The sequence below is a fragment of the Helianthus annuus genome, chromosome 15 (genome assembly GCF_002127325.2).
Source record: "Helianthus annuus cultivar XRQ/B chromosome 15, HanXRQr2.0-SUNRISE, whole genome shotgun sequence".
NCBI classification, from domain to species: domain Eukaryota; kingdom Viridiplantae; phylum Streptophyta; class Magnoliopsida; order Asterales; family Asteraceae; genus Helianthus; species Helianthus annuus.
Genome location: NC_035447.2, coordinates 84,031,805 through 84,049,004, shown reverse-complemented (window position 1 = coordinate 84,049,004; position 17,200 = coordinate 84,031,805). Strand labels below are relative to the sequence as shown.

Genomic DNA, 17,200 nt, shown 5'->3' with positions numbered 1-17,200 from the left:
CACCACCACCACCATCTCTACCTTCAACCACCACCACCATCTACCCGGCTACCCCCTAGTTTCTCTCCACACTTTGAATTAATATGAGATTTCTTTCACACACTAGAGGGGGCATTTCAATGGTTGATCACTGCTTCATATCAAAAACAACAACAATTTGCATCCCCTTATCTAGGGGCGGATTTAGCATGGTTCCATGGGTTCCCAGGAACCCATTTGATTCGAAGAAAATGGGAAAAATTAGTGTAAATCTTGTATGATTTGAGAAAAAATAATGAAAATTAGTAAAAAACTACCAAAAGGTACCCGGTGCAATCCGACCCTGGATCCGCCACTGCCCTTCTCATGGCTGTGTTGAAAAGAAATACTGGTGGCTCACCAACAAAAAGGTACGTTTCTCATTACAGTTACAAATTATCATAATTAATATACACTTGAATAGATGTTTGAATGTTTGATTCTATTATTTCTTATTATTATTCAGATTGTTGATAAGGATGTGAAGGACGCTAGAGCCCTAATTTCATCACTGGAACAAAGCGATATTGCATCCACTAATAAAAAAAAAAAGCCATCTAGTGGCACACATTTTTAATGGCATTTAGGTTTTGTGTCACTAATTTTTGTTTTTAATGGCACTTTAGGTATATAACACATACATTTAGTGGCATTTAAGTTTTATGTCACTAATCAAGCCTTTTAGTGGCATTTTGCATATGCCACCAAAATTTTCTATGTGTTTTAATGGCACTTTGCCTGTATCCCCAAAATTTTTGAACATCTCCTTTCAAATTTTCACAATTTCCCTCTTTGAAACCTAAAAATTTCCCTAGAAATTTCTTCCTCTCTCACACCAAAAATTAATTTCCCTCCCTCAAATTATTTCATATTCCCGCTCATTCAATTAACCCTTCATCAATTTCGCTCTCATTCTCCCCAAAAAAACCAATTTCCCCCACTCTAATTTTTATCTCTCCAAAATCTCGTCAATTGGCTTCACTCTGTTTGAATACGACCAGTTCACGACTGCACCGACCAAAGACGATTGTGCTCCTGTTTAAATCCCGACATCAATTTGGTATGTAATCAATCATAAATCTCTAATTTTAATTGTTGTGCTCCTTGTTTTCTTTGTAATTGTTGATGGATTTGTGTGCAATTTCTGTTTTGAGGTGCACTGTAGTGTTCAATCTCACAAAAACCGGGTTCAATTCACATATATACACCGCTACAGCCCTTACAAACACGTACATGAAGTTTAAACATCAGTTTCTATATAGTGCACTCAAGGTATTCGATGAAATTACTGAACCAAATACCACTTCAATTAACGTTGTTGTTTCTGGGTTTTGTCAGAATGGGTGTTACAAGAAGGCTTTTGAGTTTTTTAAACGGTTTAGCAAGTTTAAACTTAGGCCCGATTCGGTTACAGTTGCTAGCTTGTTGTCAGGTTGTGACGTTTCGGTTAAAGATGGCCAACAGGTTCATTGCTGGGCTATTAAGATTGGCGTTGAAGCCGATATTTATGTAGCAACCTCACTTGTTACAATGTACTTTAACTCCAAACAGCCTCTGACTGCATCGGATGTTTTTAAACGAATTGGTTGAAAAACTGTAGCTTGCTGTAACGCGTATGTTATCGGTTTGTTGCAGAATCGGATTGTTGAATCTGTTTTAAAGTATTTAAACAAATGATGCAACGATCAGCCCATGACGCGAATACTGTCACGTTTGTTCTTGTGTTATCTGCTTGTTCGGGTAACAAGAATTTTAAATTCGGGCTGCAAGTTCACGGGCTTCTCGTGAAAGTCGATTTAGTACTCGATTTGTTAGTCGGAACTGTGCTTTTGGACATGTATTCGAAATGTGGATATTGGCATCAGGCTTATGATGTGTTTAAAGAGCTGCGCGAAATCAGGAGTTTAATCACATGGAATTCAGTGATATCCGGGATGATGCTAAACGGAAAAAGCGAAAGCGCTATCGGTTTGTTCATGATGTTAGAATCTAACAGGCTTAAGCCGGATTCAGCAACGTGGAATATCATGATAAACGGGCTCTTGAATGTTGGAAAACCGGATGAAGCCTTCTTGATCTTTAAAAATAAATTATTTGAGAATATATTCAAATACTATAATTTAACCTTTCAGAGCAAACCATGCTTTATCAATTTCTGATCTCATTTTGAGTTGTCGATTAAAAAAAATAATAAAGAAGTTTGTAACCCCTAAATAAATTATATACCATCTAAGATAAAATTTTGCAAAATGACAATAATCACCCACCCGGTTGCTATTCAAAAGCAAGAGCAGTTATTGCCCGCCAGAATAATAACCATATCTTTTTTTTTGTATGTATGTCACCCTCCCAAAACTACACACACAACAAATGAAACTTGTGGTATTCATCTTTTTCATCGTCTCTCAACACATTGTCAATGCAGGCGTTCAAATCCTCTCCAAATCAAAGCTTGAGAAATGCGAAAGGTCTTCGGACGGTCCTCTCAACTGCACCTCAAAAATCGTCATCAATATGGCGGTTCCTAGGGTATGTTTGGCAAAAGTAGCTGTTGGCTGTTAGCTGAAAGCTGGAAGCTGGTAGCTAGTGGCTGGAAGCTGGTAGCTGTAGCTTTTTAGATACATTTGGTGTTTGGTAGAATAGCTGGAGCTTTTAATAAAATGTATAAAATTACCAAAATGGACATAACTAAAAATTTAGAAAGTTGGTGCATTAAAAAGTTTCTTATTTTGAGAGGTTAAAATAGTCATTTTTCCCTAAAAGCTTGTAGCTCCTTCTAAACGCTACTAGTAGTAGCGTTCAACCAAAAGCTTCAAGCTCCTAACCTAAAAGCTTAAAGCTCCTTCAACCAAACAAGACTTTTTATTAAGTAGGAGCTTTTTCTTAAAAGCTAAAAGCTAGAAGCTCCTAAAAGCTCCATGCCAAACATACCCCTAGTCAAGCAGTAACTCACTCAATCTCTCCTTTATTATATAAATCATATAATTCAGATTTTGTTTTGTTTGTAGAGTGGTAAAGAAGCGTCCATTGTGGTGCGAGTGGATGAGGTGGAAGAGAAATCGGATGACACAATTAAAACGCTTCGGGATCCACCTGTGATTACTGTTTACAAATCTGCAGCGTACGCGCTGCATGATCTGACTTATATTAGAGTATGCATCTTGCAACTTCACTTCTTTCACTTATCATATGTTAAATTAAATGGTACTAATTTAGATTATATGTGTGTTTAGGTAATCGATTAACGGTTTAGGATTTTTTATTCTTAACCATTTTCACCCAAATTTTCTCCATCCAGTTGAAATTTTTGATAATGATTGTATCTTGGTTAATAAAGGAGTTGAAGTATTGGTTCTTTTTAATTATTATTATTTTTTTTATAAATGGTCAGGATGTCCCTTATAAACCTGAAGAGTTTCATGTTAAGACGCGCAAGTGTGAGTCTCATGCTGGTGCAAATATTGTTGGGCAATGTGTGAGGTAAGAATCATCATTTTTCTCGTGTATTACCGTCGTCTAAATGTATGATTTATGGATCTAATTTGCAAAACTTCAAATGAAGTGCGACTTTTTTTTTTGTATCAATGAACAATAGTAAGATTTTTACCTCAATTTTTTTGGGATATTAAAGGAAAACGAAACTAAAAAGGTGCAAATCTAAGACCAACTAAATTAATTTGGTATATTCACTTACTCATTGTGTCTTCACTGTTGTTCTTCATAGCTTCAGAGATGATCAAGGATGTGTAATCGAGCATACTCAGGTACCACTTAATTGTATCAGAACATATATTGTTATTGTGCTTTAGCATAATTGTTTTTTTTTTTTTTTTATAAACTTTGAAGTTGATTGGTAGTGTGTTGATGGGTTAGTATGAGTTTATGACCAGAAGTGACAATTAACTTAAACTTCAAATACATCACAACGTGCATTGCATCTTTCATCATCATCTTATGATTGTTTCAAATACATAGTTTAGAAGTTTTGAAAGATCTTTTCATTTGCTCATTTAGTTTTTGTGATCTTTTGTTTGATCATCTCTTTATGATGGGCGATAAAATGGTATAAAGAATAAATGTGTTTGGGATTAAGTTTTGAGTATGATATTGATTCTCTAAGCTGTCATAATGACATTGAAAGCTTCAAAACATTTTTATGTTGTTATGTTAATGAGAATGGAACCAGACCAGACATCTTGCAAGTGCAGATCATTTAAAAAACTTAAAAGGTTTTATATGCAAAAATGGTGGTGGAGTGGATTGATTGATTATAACCCAATCCTAAAAGCCCATGTCGGTTTCAGATTAGGCCCATATTATTTACTAATAACATCGGTGACTCAAGCTTGAGCTGAGCTTTGGCTCGTTTAAGCGATATCAAAGCGAGCTCGAGCCGATATTTTAGCTTGTTTGAGATTGTTCTCAAAATAGCTTGAGCCGAGTCGAGCTTTGAATTTTACTCACGAGCCGAGCTCGAGCTCAAATATGTAGCCCGGCTCGTTTACACCTCAGTCATCGCCAGAACTCTTCCCAGCCGGCGGTCAACTCTCCCTCCCCGCTGCACTCCGCCACAGTTGCTGCCTCAGACCACCGTACTTTACCATCTTGAATTCTTGATCCACTCAGTCACTTATAAAACCTATATTGCAAATCAAAGGCAAAAGTTTTCAGGTAATTCATACATCTGATTATTTCTATCTATCACCATTTCCTCATTATATCTGTCATCATGTAAAACATTGCCCTGTTAATTCATAATCATATTTTAAACTTATTTTAGTTAAGATCCATTGGAGATTAGGGTTCTTATCATTGCAAAGGTTATTATTTGTGTTACTGTAATGATAAAAACCCAAATTATAACCTTTGCAAAGGTTAGTATTATTTTGAAAAGTAAAAAGTAAGACAAATCAAAAATTGCACTAAGAGAAAGGCTGTTCATCGTGATGTCTCTAGTGCCAAGTTTGTTGTTTTCTGTTCCTATGATATTAGTTACTACCTGCACGACAGTCGGAGGTCATTGTTACCATCTTAAAATTGCACTTCCAGGTAGGCGATCATGATTTATTTTGACCCTTTTGTGCACCTTGATTCATGATATTGTGAAAGAGTGAGCAAGTGTACACACTGTTTGGAAGAATTCACTTCCAGGTAGACTTGTTTATAGATAAACAGTTTAGTTTATAGGTTATTACCGTGACAGTGTGGCAATAGGAGCGTTTGCTGCAATGGAAAAGGGTATTTTGGTAAGTTGCTCTGCGGGTAACGCGGGGCCCACTTCGTACAGTTTATCCAACGTGTCACCGTGGACAGTGGCGGATCCAGGAATTTTTTCCAAGGGGTTCACTTTTTTAAATGTTTTGATATTATTTGTCCGAACATAAAAAAAATACGGATCGGTTCGACGGTTCGACTGTTCGGGTCGGATAAGGTTCATCACTTAGTAAAAGTACGATACAATAATGAAAAAACATCTTCATGATAAACTTAAAAACACGTAATATAAATAAGATGATCTTTACGAATAAAAAAACATACCTACGCATAGTGATGGCGCCTCTCTGGGATTTCACTGACCGGAGATCTTGATTTCACAAAAGTTTTGTTGTTTTCCAATATCTTTCCAACATTTATGAGCTTCAAATCATTTAGTCCTGTTTTCTCTGTATGTCAAAAGATTGAAAGATCATTAGTAATAACTAAAAAAATGAATTGAAACTCTACAGATCTACACATCCCCTTCTAACTTTTTATAATTATTTTTATTTAATGCATCAATTCATAATCTTCTTTACTTCAATAACATTTTTCAAATCCAAAAAATAACAAGAATCAGGATTAAGGCATCACTAATCTAACCAAAATAAATTTTAAAACAATCATAAATTCTACAAACAAACTATCAATTCTAGATGCAAATTGTATAGTAAAATCTCAAAACAAAAAATATCACAGAAATTAAGAATCTTGATATTCAATTAACCTTTGGGCCATTGTGAAATAATCTTTTCTTTCAAAGATCCAACAGTGATGACTGGTGACAAAAAGTGTATTTGCTGGGACCAATATCAGTGCCATCAGCTAACATAAATTTGATTTCAATAAGTTCTTCAGCCGCCATTACAACATAAGAATGTTAAAAATAGAGAATTGTATACACCATATGAATGTTAAAAATCAGAAAACCTTTAGAGAACTGATTATCTATAAATTAAATTGAATGTCTAAACAAATTGAATATTAAAATCAACAACTGATTACCTAGAAATTAAACTGAATATGTAAATCATCAAATTGGAAGTTAAAATAAAAAACTTATAGGGAGTAAACAATTAAACAAACTTATAGGAAGTCACGGTCGAATGTCCCTGCGCCGACGGTTGTTATCCACGGTTAACAACCGTCGGCGCAGGGACATTCGACCGTGACTTCCTGGCGTACGTTAGTCTCGGCAACGGGAGAAACTATTCTGGTGCCTCGTTGTATATGCTGGTAATGCCATTTGTTTAGATGCTGTTAGTAATTTACAAGTATGATCACCACACTGCCTGATAAGATGCTGCCATTTGTTTAAGCTGGTAATGCTAGTAATTCCACTAGTGGTGCTCTGTGTATGACTGGAAGTTCCACACGGTTAAGTGGATATATCATCCTTTTGAAGTTTGTCATAATCTTGCGGCGTACGGGTACATATAGTTCTGTTTTTGTTTCTTGACCAAAAGTTATGTGGGTGTAACTCAACGATTACAGAGCCCAAACTGTTAGTAATTTACAACAGATGGGGTCGGCTCGACTCACTTTTTGTTTAGAAGTTTTAGTTTTTTTTTTTTTTTTTAAATAGTTAACGTGCCAAGTATGATCACCAAAGTTATATTGTTAAAAAAATGACCTGACCCGACCCGAAACCCGTTCTGACCCGGACCCGTCCCGACCCAGACCCGTTCCGACCCAGACCCGTTTCGACCCGAACCAAAACAACCCTTTTTTTATAGTTGACCCGTTTTGACCCGAACTCGTTTTGACCCATGACCCGACCCGACCCATTTGCCAGGTCTTGTATTTAATATAGCTGTGCATCACACAAAAGCTGGCTTGTAGCATTTGATTGTAGTTGTGTGGTATTTGTTTGTATTTATAGAGTGGAAGTTAAAAGACTGACGCATAGATACCGACATTCTTATTATTTTTTCAATTAATTGTTTTGCTGAAGGAATTAGTTAAGATGTAAACAAAACTTTACATGGAGCAAATGCTAGTTTTGGTTAAAGAATTGGAATATATAATCATGGTTTTAGCAAAGGGAATACATGAACTGAGGAGCAGATTCTCGCCCAGCAAGTGATGATGCGGCTCCAATCAACTTTGGTATACATGATTTCAGGTATACTCCGACCCTTATTGATCTATTAACTATGGCGTTAGTCATTTAGTGTTTGGTGTTAAGGGTGTTAAATAAATTGACTACTCCGTCGATCTATAAGTGTGGGTTTAATAAATTTTTAAAGAAAGCATAACAAATCATTGTTTTATACGGTCCTGCCAAGGAATCACCTGCTCGGCCAAAAGGTAGTACAAAAGGTAGTGGAATAGAGAAAGCGGATTAGCTGGTTATAATCAGATGTCTTAGTGATAATCACCTGCTTGCAAGTAATTACTTCGTTTTTGGAGGCGTTTTCAGTTTGAAGCTTTAGTAATCAGATGTCTTAGTGTTTTACAAGTTCTTTAAGGAGTCGATAGGTTTAGTGAAGCTTTAATGATCATTTGATAAAAAAACATTATTGGAGAAAAAATGATGTTCAGTAAAAGTAAAACTGAAGAAATCCTCTCTCATTAGGTTAAATTCTGGTTAAGACTTCTCTATTCAGCAATGTGTATTGAAAGTTTATTCTGATATGGTGTGCTTATTCCTTGTGCTTCTTCTTCAGATTGATGGAAGTGTTCCAAACACACGAGTTACAGCAAATTGTGGTGTAGTGAAGCCAAAAGTTGCTGCAGCTGAATATATATCTCAAGTGAGTAATTATGTTCTTTTTTCTCATCTGTTTTACTATCCGTGTTAATGCCTATGTGATTTATTGGTATTTTTTTCTGCAGGGTCTTTTATTACTTACTCTTACATCTTTAATAGCTATGGTTATGAGATCTAATCATTTGAACATGTATTGTGAAATTTCAGGTTGAATATAGTGAATTGGCTGACGCGGCGACAATAAGGAGTAAGTGCAGGGAACAACTATGAAGTGGGAAATACGATCGCTAAGAAAGAGTTAACACAATGAATATTTTACTCGCATGAAGATTGTGAAAGAGATTCATGAACGCAATGGAGTTTTGAGTTTTTGTTCAAACATTTTTTAAATACTTGTTTTGTATGTTCGATATTTAGATTTAGGTTGACACTTATTAGTTATTTCTTTGCAAATATTTGGAATCTTTGGAAGATGATTGATTGAACTTTTTAAGTGAATTGATTATATTATTATGATTTCTACATTTTACAATTTTATTTTTATTTTTTTAATGTATATAAATAAAAATTGTAATCAATAAAAATTAATATGATAAATAATCTGATGTGATTTTTGTGGCAAAAAATATGTGCCACTAAAAGCCCAAAAGTTTGTAGTGGCAGAAAAACAGTGCCACTAAAAGCCTATATACTTTGTGCGGCATATTGAAAAAGTACCACTAAAAGGCTTTAGCGTCAGCGCTTCTAGTGGCACTTTTTTTGTGTGCCGCCCATTCCTACAGATGTTTTTAATGGCACTTTTTTGTTGTTTTGTGGCACTTTTTGTATGTCACTAAATGGCATTTTTTTTGTAGTGATCAGCCCCGAATCTGCTTGATGCAGCGCTTGCATTATCACCAAGATATGAACAGGCTCTTGAGCTCAAAGGCAGATCTCTTCTATATCTCCGACAATACAAAGAAGTCGCTGATATGCTTTAGGATTATATACCAAGCCTGAAAATGTCGTCTGATGATTTAACCACTTCGTCTTCCTCCTCCTCTTCCTCCTCTGTTTCATCCGATGGAAACTCTCAACCTCTGTCCAGAGAACGAGTCAATCTTCTCTCCTCTGGTGATAATGCTGAACCGTCGTTTAAGTGTTTCTCTGTCTCCGATATGAAGAAGAAGGTCAGAGGCGGCCTCCGTAAAAATTGTTGTAATGAGAAACGTACCTTTTTGTTGGTGAGCCACCAGTATTTCTTTTCAACACAGCCATGAGAAGGGGATGCAACCATTGTTGTTGTTGTTGTTGATATGAAGAAGTGATCAACCATTAAAATGCCCCTTCTGGTGTGTGAAAGAAAACTCACATATTAATTCAGAGCTTGGAGAGAAATTGGGGTGGTGGTTGAAGGTGGAGATGGTGGTGGTGTGGAGTGGGGAAGATAAAGTGGCTAGGGTGGATGGTGGGTCTCACATAAATTGTAAAATATTAATTATATTCCTTTTAATTTTTTAGTTATTAATTTGACAATAAGGGCATTTTTGTCATTTAACACGCACCTAACATCAAAAACTAACCCTCATCTACGCCAGGAACTATCCGGGAACGAAATTCAAAAACTTGGGGACTATTCTTGTAATTTTAGAAAGTTAGGGACTAAAGGTGAAAAATGGGCAAACCCCAGTGACTATCCGAGCATTTTTCTCAAGTTTATATATATGGAAATCTATAATATGATACTTTCGGGTATTATTCGGGTAAATGAGCCGGGTATCGGGCGGGTATCACTAAATCCCATACCCGTACCCAATTTTTTTCTTTTTTTAAGCTCATACCCGGCCCATACCCATTGGGCTTCAGGTATACCCGGCCCGTATGTTTCGGGTTTCGGGTATACCCATCGGGCTTAGACTTTTTTGCCATCCCTACGAATGGGTGAAATTGAGGATTTCCATGCTAATCAAGTTATGTAACAACACTTAGACTTTACGTATAATGTGATTAAAATTAAGACTGGGTGCTAAGACCTTTAAACGGGCAAGCTTTGTTGAAAGTAGTCACCAAATGAGTCTATAGGTGATAAATCAAGGAAAAAGGGGTTTAATCCTTAATGTTAATGACGAACTGATGGTAAACGAGTCAAGTAACTTATATGGGTGTAATCGATATGAGTTGAGGAGTTAATAAGTTATTTTGACTATATGTTGTAGTATGTATTTGGCTTTCATTTAACATGGGACAGGTTGACTTTAAGATGTCAACGAATATAGAAAGAAACTCATGAAATCAAAGGTTCATCAAGCATAGGTAAGTATTAACAAATTCTGATTGTGAACGTATATTATGTGCTTAGTGTGTCACACCCCCAAAATACCATATGCGGAATTACCGCGGGACGTGTGACGTATCAGGATCCAAGCCACCAATCACATTGAACTACGTTTAGTATTTAAATAAAACATTCAATTCATTTCAAATATAAATCCAAGTCATAAGTTAAACCAAAGTAAATATCTAGCGGAAGCATAATGTAAACTGTAAATCAATTGTTTCAAAACATGAGTTCATAATCAATGAAGCAAGTATCCAAGAGTCTCGACCAATGACCACTCCAGCACTCCCAGATAGCAAGTCCGTATCAAGAATCTAACGATCTGCAAGCATGCTGACAAGTGTGTCAGACGACACTGGTGAGTTCAAAGTTTGTTAATACGTTTTAGTTACCAGATATGAGTGTAAGACAATTCAATGATTTGATTTGATGTTGTTATTAACTCGATTACCGTAGATGGCGGCTAGATTTACTTGCCCAAACCCCAATGTCACTATCAAAACATTGGTCAAGTGGTTAAGGTAATTAGTTCACACCCGTCCTCCCCGGTACGGTGTGAGGGTGCCAAACCTAATAGCGCTATCAACTAATAACCTCGTTGCCTCCCCGACAACTAATCGGTAGATGTAAGGGGTCTTAATGATAGAAATGAGTGTATTAACCAACATCCCAATAACCCGACGTTCTTCCCCGGAACGATTACCAGATGTCTCTCCCCGGGATGCATGCTTGGAAAAAGAGCAGTGAACTCACCTTGGTTTGCTCGGTATTATTAGTTACTTATTCACAGTTAATCAATCAAACCTATGATATTCATGTATACGTAATCAGTTTGTGTTCACATGGTACACGTATAAGTTGTAATCATGGTGTGCTTTCAAGCAACAGTTATTCAAGTTCATACGACTCCACGATTCTCATGTAAGTTTCACAACGGTGTTAACAGTTACATGTACTACACATGTATGTATCTTAACAGTCAATGTTCATATCATTTACAGACACTAATAGGGTTTCGTCACAAGAATCATTCATATCATTCACATTCCAACAACAGTCTAAACTATCCTTTGGGGTGGCGAAACTTCCAACGGGGAAACACTGAGGTGTTTCGTCAACATGATGAGTGACGAAAGTCTAGAGTGTTTCGTCGACACGAGTGTTTCGTGGGGGTGGGACTCCCGTCGTCAAATGTAACAGTTAATCATACACACACACAGAAACCCTAATCGTCAACAACCGTTTCACCATAATCATCGATCATACAGTTCCCAATTAATCATGCAACAAGTGTCTTAACAATTCGCATACTCATATGATCATGATCATTATAACAGTTTTTCAATCAATCATCTGCTCATCATTCTAACCAAACAATAATCATAAGGAAGCACAAGAACATTCAAGATTCCATTAAACTGCCCTAACTACATAACACGGTTATAATACGATGAACATTACGCACATAAGATCAAACGTATTCACACATAATCATTGCAACACACATCGACGTATCGGATATAGGTCCAATGAACAAACAAAACACTCACCTTGATACAATAGCTAGGGTAATTAGACCAAGAAGATGATATGCTTCGAGAGGGTTTGCTGCCGTCGATAGATTTAGAAAGATTCTAGGGTTTGCTAACTGACACCCTACGTATAAATATAATTGGAACATGTTTGGGCCTCATTTGGGCCGAAACCCTTCACGGCGAAAGACAACCCAGACGAAACACATGTTTCGTCGAGCATAAAGGTGTGCGACGAAAGTCCACTTTCGTCGGGTCTGAGGATGGGAGTGTGCTAAGTTAATAGGTTTTTCATAATCCTACATTAATCAGTAACATCACACCATTTCACGAATAAGTTCACTAACTATCAAGACTCCAATCCTTCATCCAATTGTTCATTACATAACATAGAACATTTAATCAAAACAGAAATTACGAAACGAGTAATACAAACATGAAATCTTGGAGTAATACATACATGAAATCTTGGGTTGTCACATCATCCCCAACGTGAAAGAAATTTCATCCCGAAATTTGATAAGCACACCAAAACAGTACGATGTTAAATCAGGATGACTGTGACTTTTCTCCAAGTGCCACATCATCCCCAACTTGAATGGGAATTTCGTCCCGAAATTCACTAGTTGTGCCAGACTTAGGTTTGCCAGACTTGGACTTGTCATCTGGGAATAAATGTGGGTACTTGAGCTTCAACTGATCCTCGCGTTCCCATGTGAACTCCGGTCCACGTCTAGAGTTCCGACGAACTATCACGATTGGAATACGGCTGTGCTTACGGACCTTGACCTCACGGTCCATAATTTCTATTGGTTCTTTGACAAACTACAACTTGTCGTCGATCTTCAGCTCTTGAAATGGTACCACCAGTGTTTCATCAGACAATCACTTCTTTAATTGCGACACACGGAACACATCATGGACGTTACCTAACTCAGCAGGTAACTCCAACTTGTAGGCCACTTTACCAATTCGCTCCAGAATTTTAAATGGCCCAACATAACGAGGGTTAAGCTTGTCGCGTTTTCCAAAACGCACCACACCCTTCCAGGGTGAGACCTTCAACATAACACGATCACCAACTTCGAATTCCAAAGGATTCTTATGCTTGTCAGTGTAGCTTTTCTGACGGTCGTGCGCTGCTGCCATACGGTTCCTGATCTGCACAATCTTTTCAGAAGTTTCAAGAACAAGTTCTGGGCCTGTGACCTGGCTGTCACCCACCTCAGCCCAACAGAGAGGTGAACGACATTTCCGTCCATACAATGCTTCGAATGGAGCTGCCTGAATACTGGTATGGTAGCTATTGTTGTAAGAAAACTCTATCAATGGCAAGTGTTTCTCCCAACCCTTGCCAAAATCAATCACACACGCCCGCAACATGTCTTCAAGTGTCTGGATGGTTAGCTCACTTTGACCATCCGTCTGTGGGTGATAAGCAGTATTCATGTCGAGACGCGAGCCGAACGATTTGTGCATCGACTGCCACAAATCCGAAATGAAAAGTGGTTCACGGTCAGAGATAATAGAAGTTGGCACCCCGTGCCTAGAAACCACCTCCTTGAGGTAAACAGCAGCTAATTGTGAGAATTTATCTGTTTCCTTGATTGCTAGAAAGTGCGCTGACTTCGTAAGACGGTCAACGATCACCCAAATTGTGTCGTTCCCGTTTTGAGTTCTAGGTAGCCCAGTGACAAAGTCCATTGCGATTTGCTCCCATTTCCACATGGGTATTTCTGGTTGTTGCAGCAATCCAGACAGTTTCTGATATTCCACTTTAACCTTCGAGCAGGTCAAACATTTACTCACATAAGTCGCAATGTGAGCTTTCATCTTCGGCCACCAATACATGACTTTGAGATCCTGATACATCTTATCCGAACCTGGGTGAACAGAGTATCGAGACTTGTGCGCTTCATCCATCACAAGATCTCTAAGGTTGCCAAACAACGGAATCCATATCCGTTCCATAAAATAGTAGATGCCATCTGATCTCTTCTCGAGTCGTTTCTCCATGCCCCGTAAATACTCAGCTTCATAGTTTTCTTCCTTCAACGCTTCGGTCTGAGCCGAACGGATCTGGTCAGGTAGGTTAGAATGTATGGTAAGCTGTAAGGCGCGAATACGTTTGGGTTTCGATTCCTTTCGACTGAGAGCGTCAGCTACAACGTTGGCCTTACCCGGATGATACTTAATTGCACAATCATAACCGTTTAAAAGTTCTACCCAGCGACGCTGCCGCATATTCAAATCCTTCTGGTCGAAGATATGCTGAAGGCTCCTGTGGTCGGTATAAATAGTGCATTTAGTACCGTACAGGTAATGCCTCCAGATTTTGAGTGCAAATACCACGGCTCCCAACTCTAAGTCGTGTGTCGTATAATTCCTCTCGTGAACCTTCAATTGTCGCGAGGCGTAGGCTATCACCTTCTCGCGTTACATCAACACGCAACCAAGACCCTGAATGGAAGCATCACAATATACCACAAAATCTTCCGTTCCTTCTGGTAGAGATAAAATCGGCGCACTGCAGAGTTTCTGTTTCAAAAGTTGGAAAGCATCCTCCTACTTTGTTCCCCAAGAATACACCACGCCTTTCTGTGTCAACGAGGTAAGAGGTTGAGAGATCTTCGAGAAATCCTTGATAAATCTTCCATAGTACCTAGCGAGACCAAGAAATTGTCGCACCTCCGAAGGATTCTTTGGTGCCGCCCAATTCCTGGTAGCATCAATCTTAGCAGGATCCACGTGAATCCCCGATTTATTAACAATGTGGCCAAGGAAGTGTACCTCTCGAATCCAGAAGTCACACTTGGAAAACTTCGCATAGAGTTGCTCCTTCCTCAGGAGTTCCAAAATAAGACGCAGGTGTCGCTCGTGATCTTCCTTGTTCCTCGAGTAGATCAAAATGTCGTCGATGAATACTATAAAAAAATCGTCGAGATACGGTTTGCATACACGGTTCATGAGGTCCATGAAGACCGTTGGCGAGTTCGTCAACCCAAACGGCATAACTAAAAACTCATAATGGCCATACCACGTTCGAAAAGACGTTTTAGGAACATCCTCCTCTCGGACTCTTATCTGATGATAGCCCGATCTTAAGTCGATCTTCAAGTAAAAACTTAACCCTTGCAACTGGTCAAATAGGTCGTCGATACGTGATAGAGGATAACGATTCTTAACTGTCACCTTGTTGAGTTCCCGATAATCAATACACATGCGAAAGGACCCGTCTTTCTTCTTCACAAACAGAACTGGGGCTCCCCAAGGCGAAGAACTAGGTCGGATAAAACCCCTATCCAACAGTTCTTGAAGTTGATTAGATAACTCTTGCAACTCTCCAGGTGCAAGACGATAAGGAGCACGAGCAATTGGAGCCGCTCCTGGTGCAAGATCGATCTGAAATTCTACTTGACGTTGAGGGGGTAAACCAGGCAGTTCCTCAGGAAATACATCAGGAAATTCACGAACAACTGGCAGGTGTTCAAGCTTTCTTTCTTCTAATGGAGTATCAGTAACAAGTGCTAGAATAGCAGGATACCCCTTTCGTAGACATTTCTGCGCTTGCATAACTGAGATAATACCAACCATCGTCCCACTACGATGCCCTTATCCCGATAATGACTCTCCACTGGGGAGAGGAATACGTACGATCTTCTCCTTGCATAGAATCTCAGCTTGATGTTTGGATAACCAGTCCATACCAACCACTATATCAAAACTACCGAGGGTAACAGGAAGGAGGTCAATATCAAACACTTGACCCACAAGATCTAGTTTACACCCAAAAAGGACATGTTAAGCTTCAATCGTTTTGCCATTCGCTAATTCTACTACGTGCTTAACTTCTAAAGGCGTTGGGGTTAACCCTAATCGCTGACTGAACTCTAGGGACACATAACTCCAATCAGCACCAGAATCAAATAATACAGAAGCAAAGAGTTTGTTCACAGAAAACGTACCAGTCACGACATTGTCGTCGTTCCTAGCATCACCAGCACCGATCGTAAATACCCTACCACGAGCACCATTGCCCCCATTGTTGCCAGTGTTGTTGTTCCCGGCATTGTTGTTGTTGTTCTGACGGTTGTTGTTGTCGTTAACATTCAGATTCAACTGAGGGCAGTCCCGCTTAATGTGGCCCTCATCCCCACACTGGAAACACCCCTTCTTAAAGCCCTGGTTCTGATGGGGTTGTTGCCTTTGCTGTCGCTGATGCTGCTGATTTTGCTGCTGCTGCTTAGGCTGCGGGGCTCTACAGTCTTTGGCCTCATGGCCCACCTTTTCGCACCTACGGCAAGTCCGGACATACTGTCCATAATGATTATTACCACACTTGTTGCACTGTGGCTTCTTTCCAACGTAGGAGCCTTGATTCTGATTGCTGCCCTGGCCTTGTTTAACTGAGGACGACTGACTGAAACTACGGGTATTACTGTTGTCAGGCCTTTTCTGAGATTTGCCTGGCACTGGTTGCTTTGTCAGCATCGTTCCATTTCCGTTTCCACGGGTATTATGTTGTTTCATGCAAGTCATGTGCGTGTAACTACTAAGCAAGTAATGCATAAAGTAAACAGAAAACGAACCTTGCAATCTGGAGCTAAGTGTCATAGTTGATTTTTCGAAGTTCTTCGGTTATAGTCTGGCTTTATAAAAACGTTTTAAAACCTAGTTCACTATAACCAGTGGCTCTGATACCAAACAGTCACACCGCCAAAATACCACATGCGGAATCACCGCGGGACGTGTGACGTACCAGGATCCAAGCCACCAATCACATTGAACTACGCTTAGTATTTAAATAAAACATTCCATTCATTTCAAATATAAATCCAAGTCATAACTTACACCAAAGTAAATATCCAGCGGAAGCATAATGTAAACTGTAAATCAATTGTTTCAAAACATGAGTTCATAATCAACGAAGCAAGTATCCAAGAGTCTCGACCCATGACCACTCCAGCACTCCCAGATAGCAAGTCCATATCAAGAATCTAACGACCTGCAAGCAAGCAGACAAGTGTGTCAGACGATGCTGGTGAGTTCAAAGTTTGTTAATACGTTTTAGTTACCGGATATGAGTGTAAGACAATTCATTGATTTGATTTGATGTGGTTATTAACTCGATTACAGCAGATGGCAGCTAGATTTATTTGCCCAAACCCCACTATCTCTATCAAAACATTGGTCAAGTGGTTAAGGTAATTAGTTCACGCCCGTCCTCCCCGGTACGGTGTGAGGGTGTCAAACCTAATAGCGCTATCAACTAATAACCTCGTTGCCTCCCCGGTAACTAATCGGTAGATGTAAGGGGTCTTAATGATAGAAATGAGTGTAATAACCAACATCCCAATAACCCGA

General features: G+C 38.8%; 2 protein-coding genes across 4 annotated transcripts; one reads left to right on the top strand and one right to left on the bottom strand.

Moving 5' to 3' along the window:
- The first annotated feature begins 840 nt into the window (after positions 1 to 840).
- On the top strand, positions 841 to 8,379 carry LOC110878037 (protein HAPLESS 2-like). Of its 3 annotated transcripts, XM_022126298.2 has the most exons (8): positions 842 to 1,078; positions 2,444 to 2,547; positions 3,027 to 3,170; positions 3,410 to 3,498; positions 3,743 to 3,782; positions 7,229 to 7,399; positions 7,944 to 8,030; positions 8,195 to 8,379. In XM_022126298.2, the coding sequence occupies exons 2-6, from the start codon at positions 2,533 to 2,535 to the stop codon at positions 7,244 to 7,246; spliced, it is 306 nt and encodes a 101-aa protein (XP_021981990.1). In that variant the 5' UTR covers positions 842 to 1,078; positions 2,444 to 2,532; the 3' UTR covers positions 7,247 to 7,399; positions 7,944 to 8,030; positions 8,195 to 8,379. The 3 variants fall into 3 exon arrangements, with proteins under 3 accessions (XP_021981987.1, XP_021981990.1, XP_021981986.1); XM_022126295.2 differs by lacking the exons at positions 7,229 to 7,399; positions 7,944 to 8,030; positions 8,195 to 8,379 and having other exon boundaries at positions 841 to 1,078; positions 2,444 to 2,486; positions 3,743 to 5,322; XM_022126294.2 differs by lacking the exons at positions 7,229 to 7,399; positions 7,944 to 8,030; positions 8,195 to 8,379 and having other exon boundaries at positions 843 to 1,078; positions 3,743 to 5,322.
- A 7,258-nt stretch (positions 8,380 to 15,637) lies between these two features.
- On the bottom strand, positions 15,638 to 16,375 carry LOC118487483 (probable WRKY transcription factor protein 1). Its single transcript, XM_035984366.1, has 2 exons — positions 15,802 to 16,375; positions 15,638 to 15,726 (listed from the first exon to the last, which is right to left on the bottom strand). Exons 1-2 carry the CDS (start codon positions 16,373 to 16,375, stop codon positions 15,638 to 15,640), a joined length of 663 nt encoding a protein of 220 aa, XP_035840259.1.
- Positions 16,376 to 17,200: the final 825 nt, after the last annotated feature.

Bases quoted from the DNA above. Each gene is read 5' to 3' on its own strand.
- LOC118487483 (XM_035984366.1), bottom strand. From the start codon at position 16,375: ATGACTTGCATGAAACAACATAATACCCGTGGAAACGGAAATGGAACG. The intron at 15,727-15,801 runs GTACGTTTTCTG...ATGTGTCCCTAG, and splicing joins CGACGACAATGTCGTGACTG to AGTTCAGTCAGCGATTAGGG.
- LOC110878037 (XM_022126294.2), top strand. The intron at 3,171-3,409 runs GTATGCATCTTG...ATAAATGGTCAG, and splicing joins ATGATCTGACTTATATTAGA to GATGTCCCTTATAAACCTGA. The intron at 3,499-3,742 runs GTAAGAATCATC...TGTTCTTCATAG, and splicing joins ATTGTTGGGCAATGTGTGAG to CTTCAGAGATGATCAAGGAT.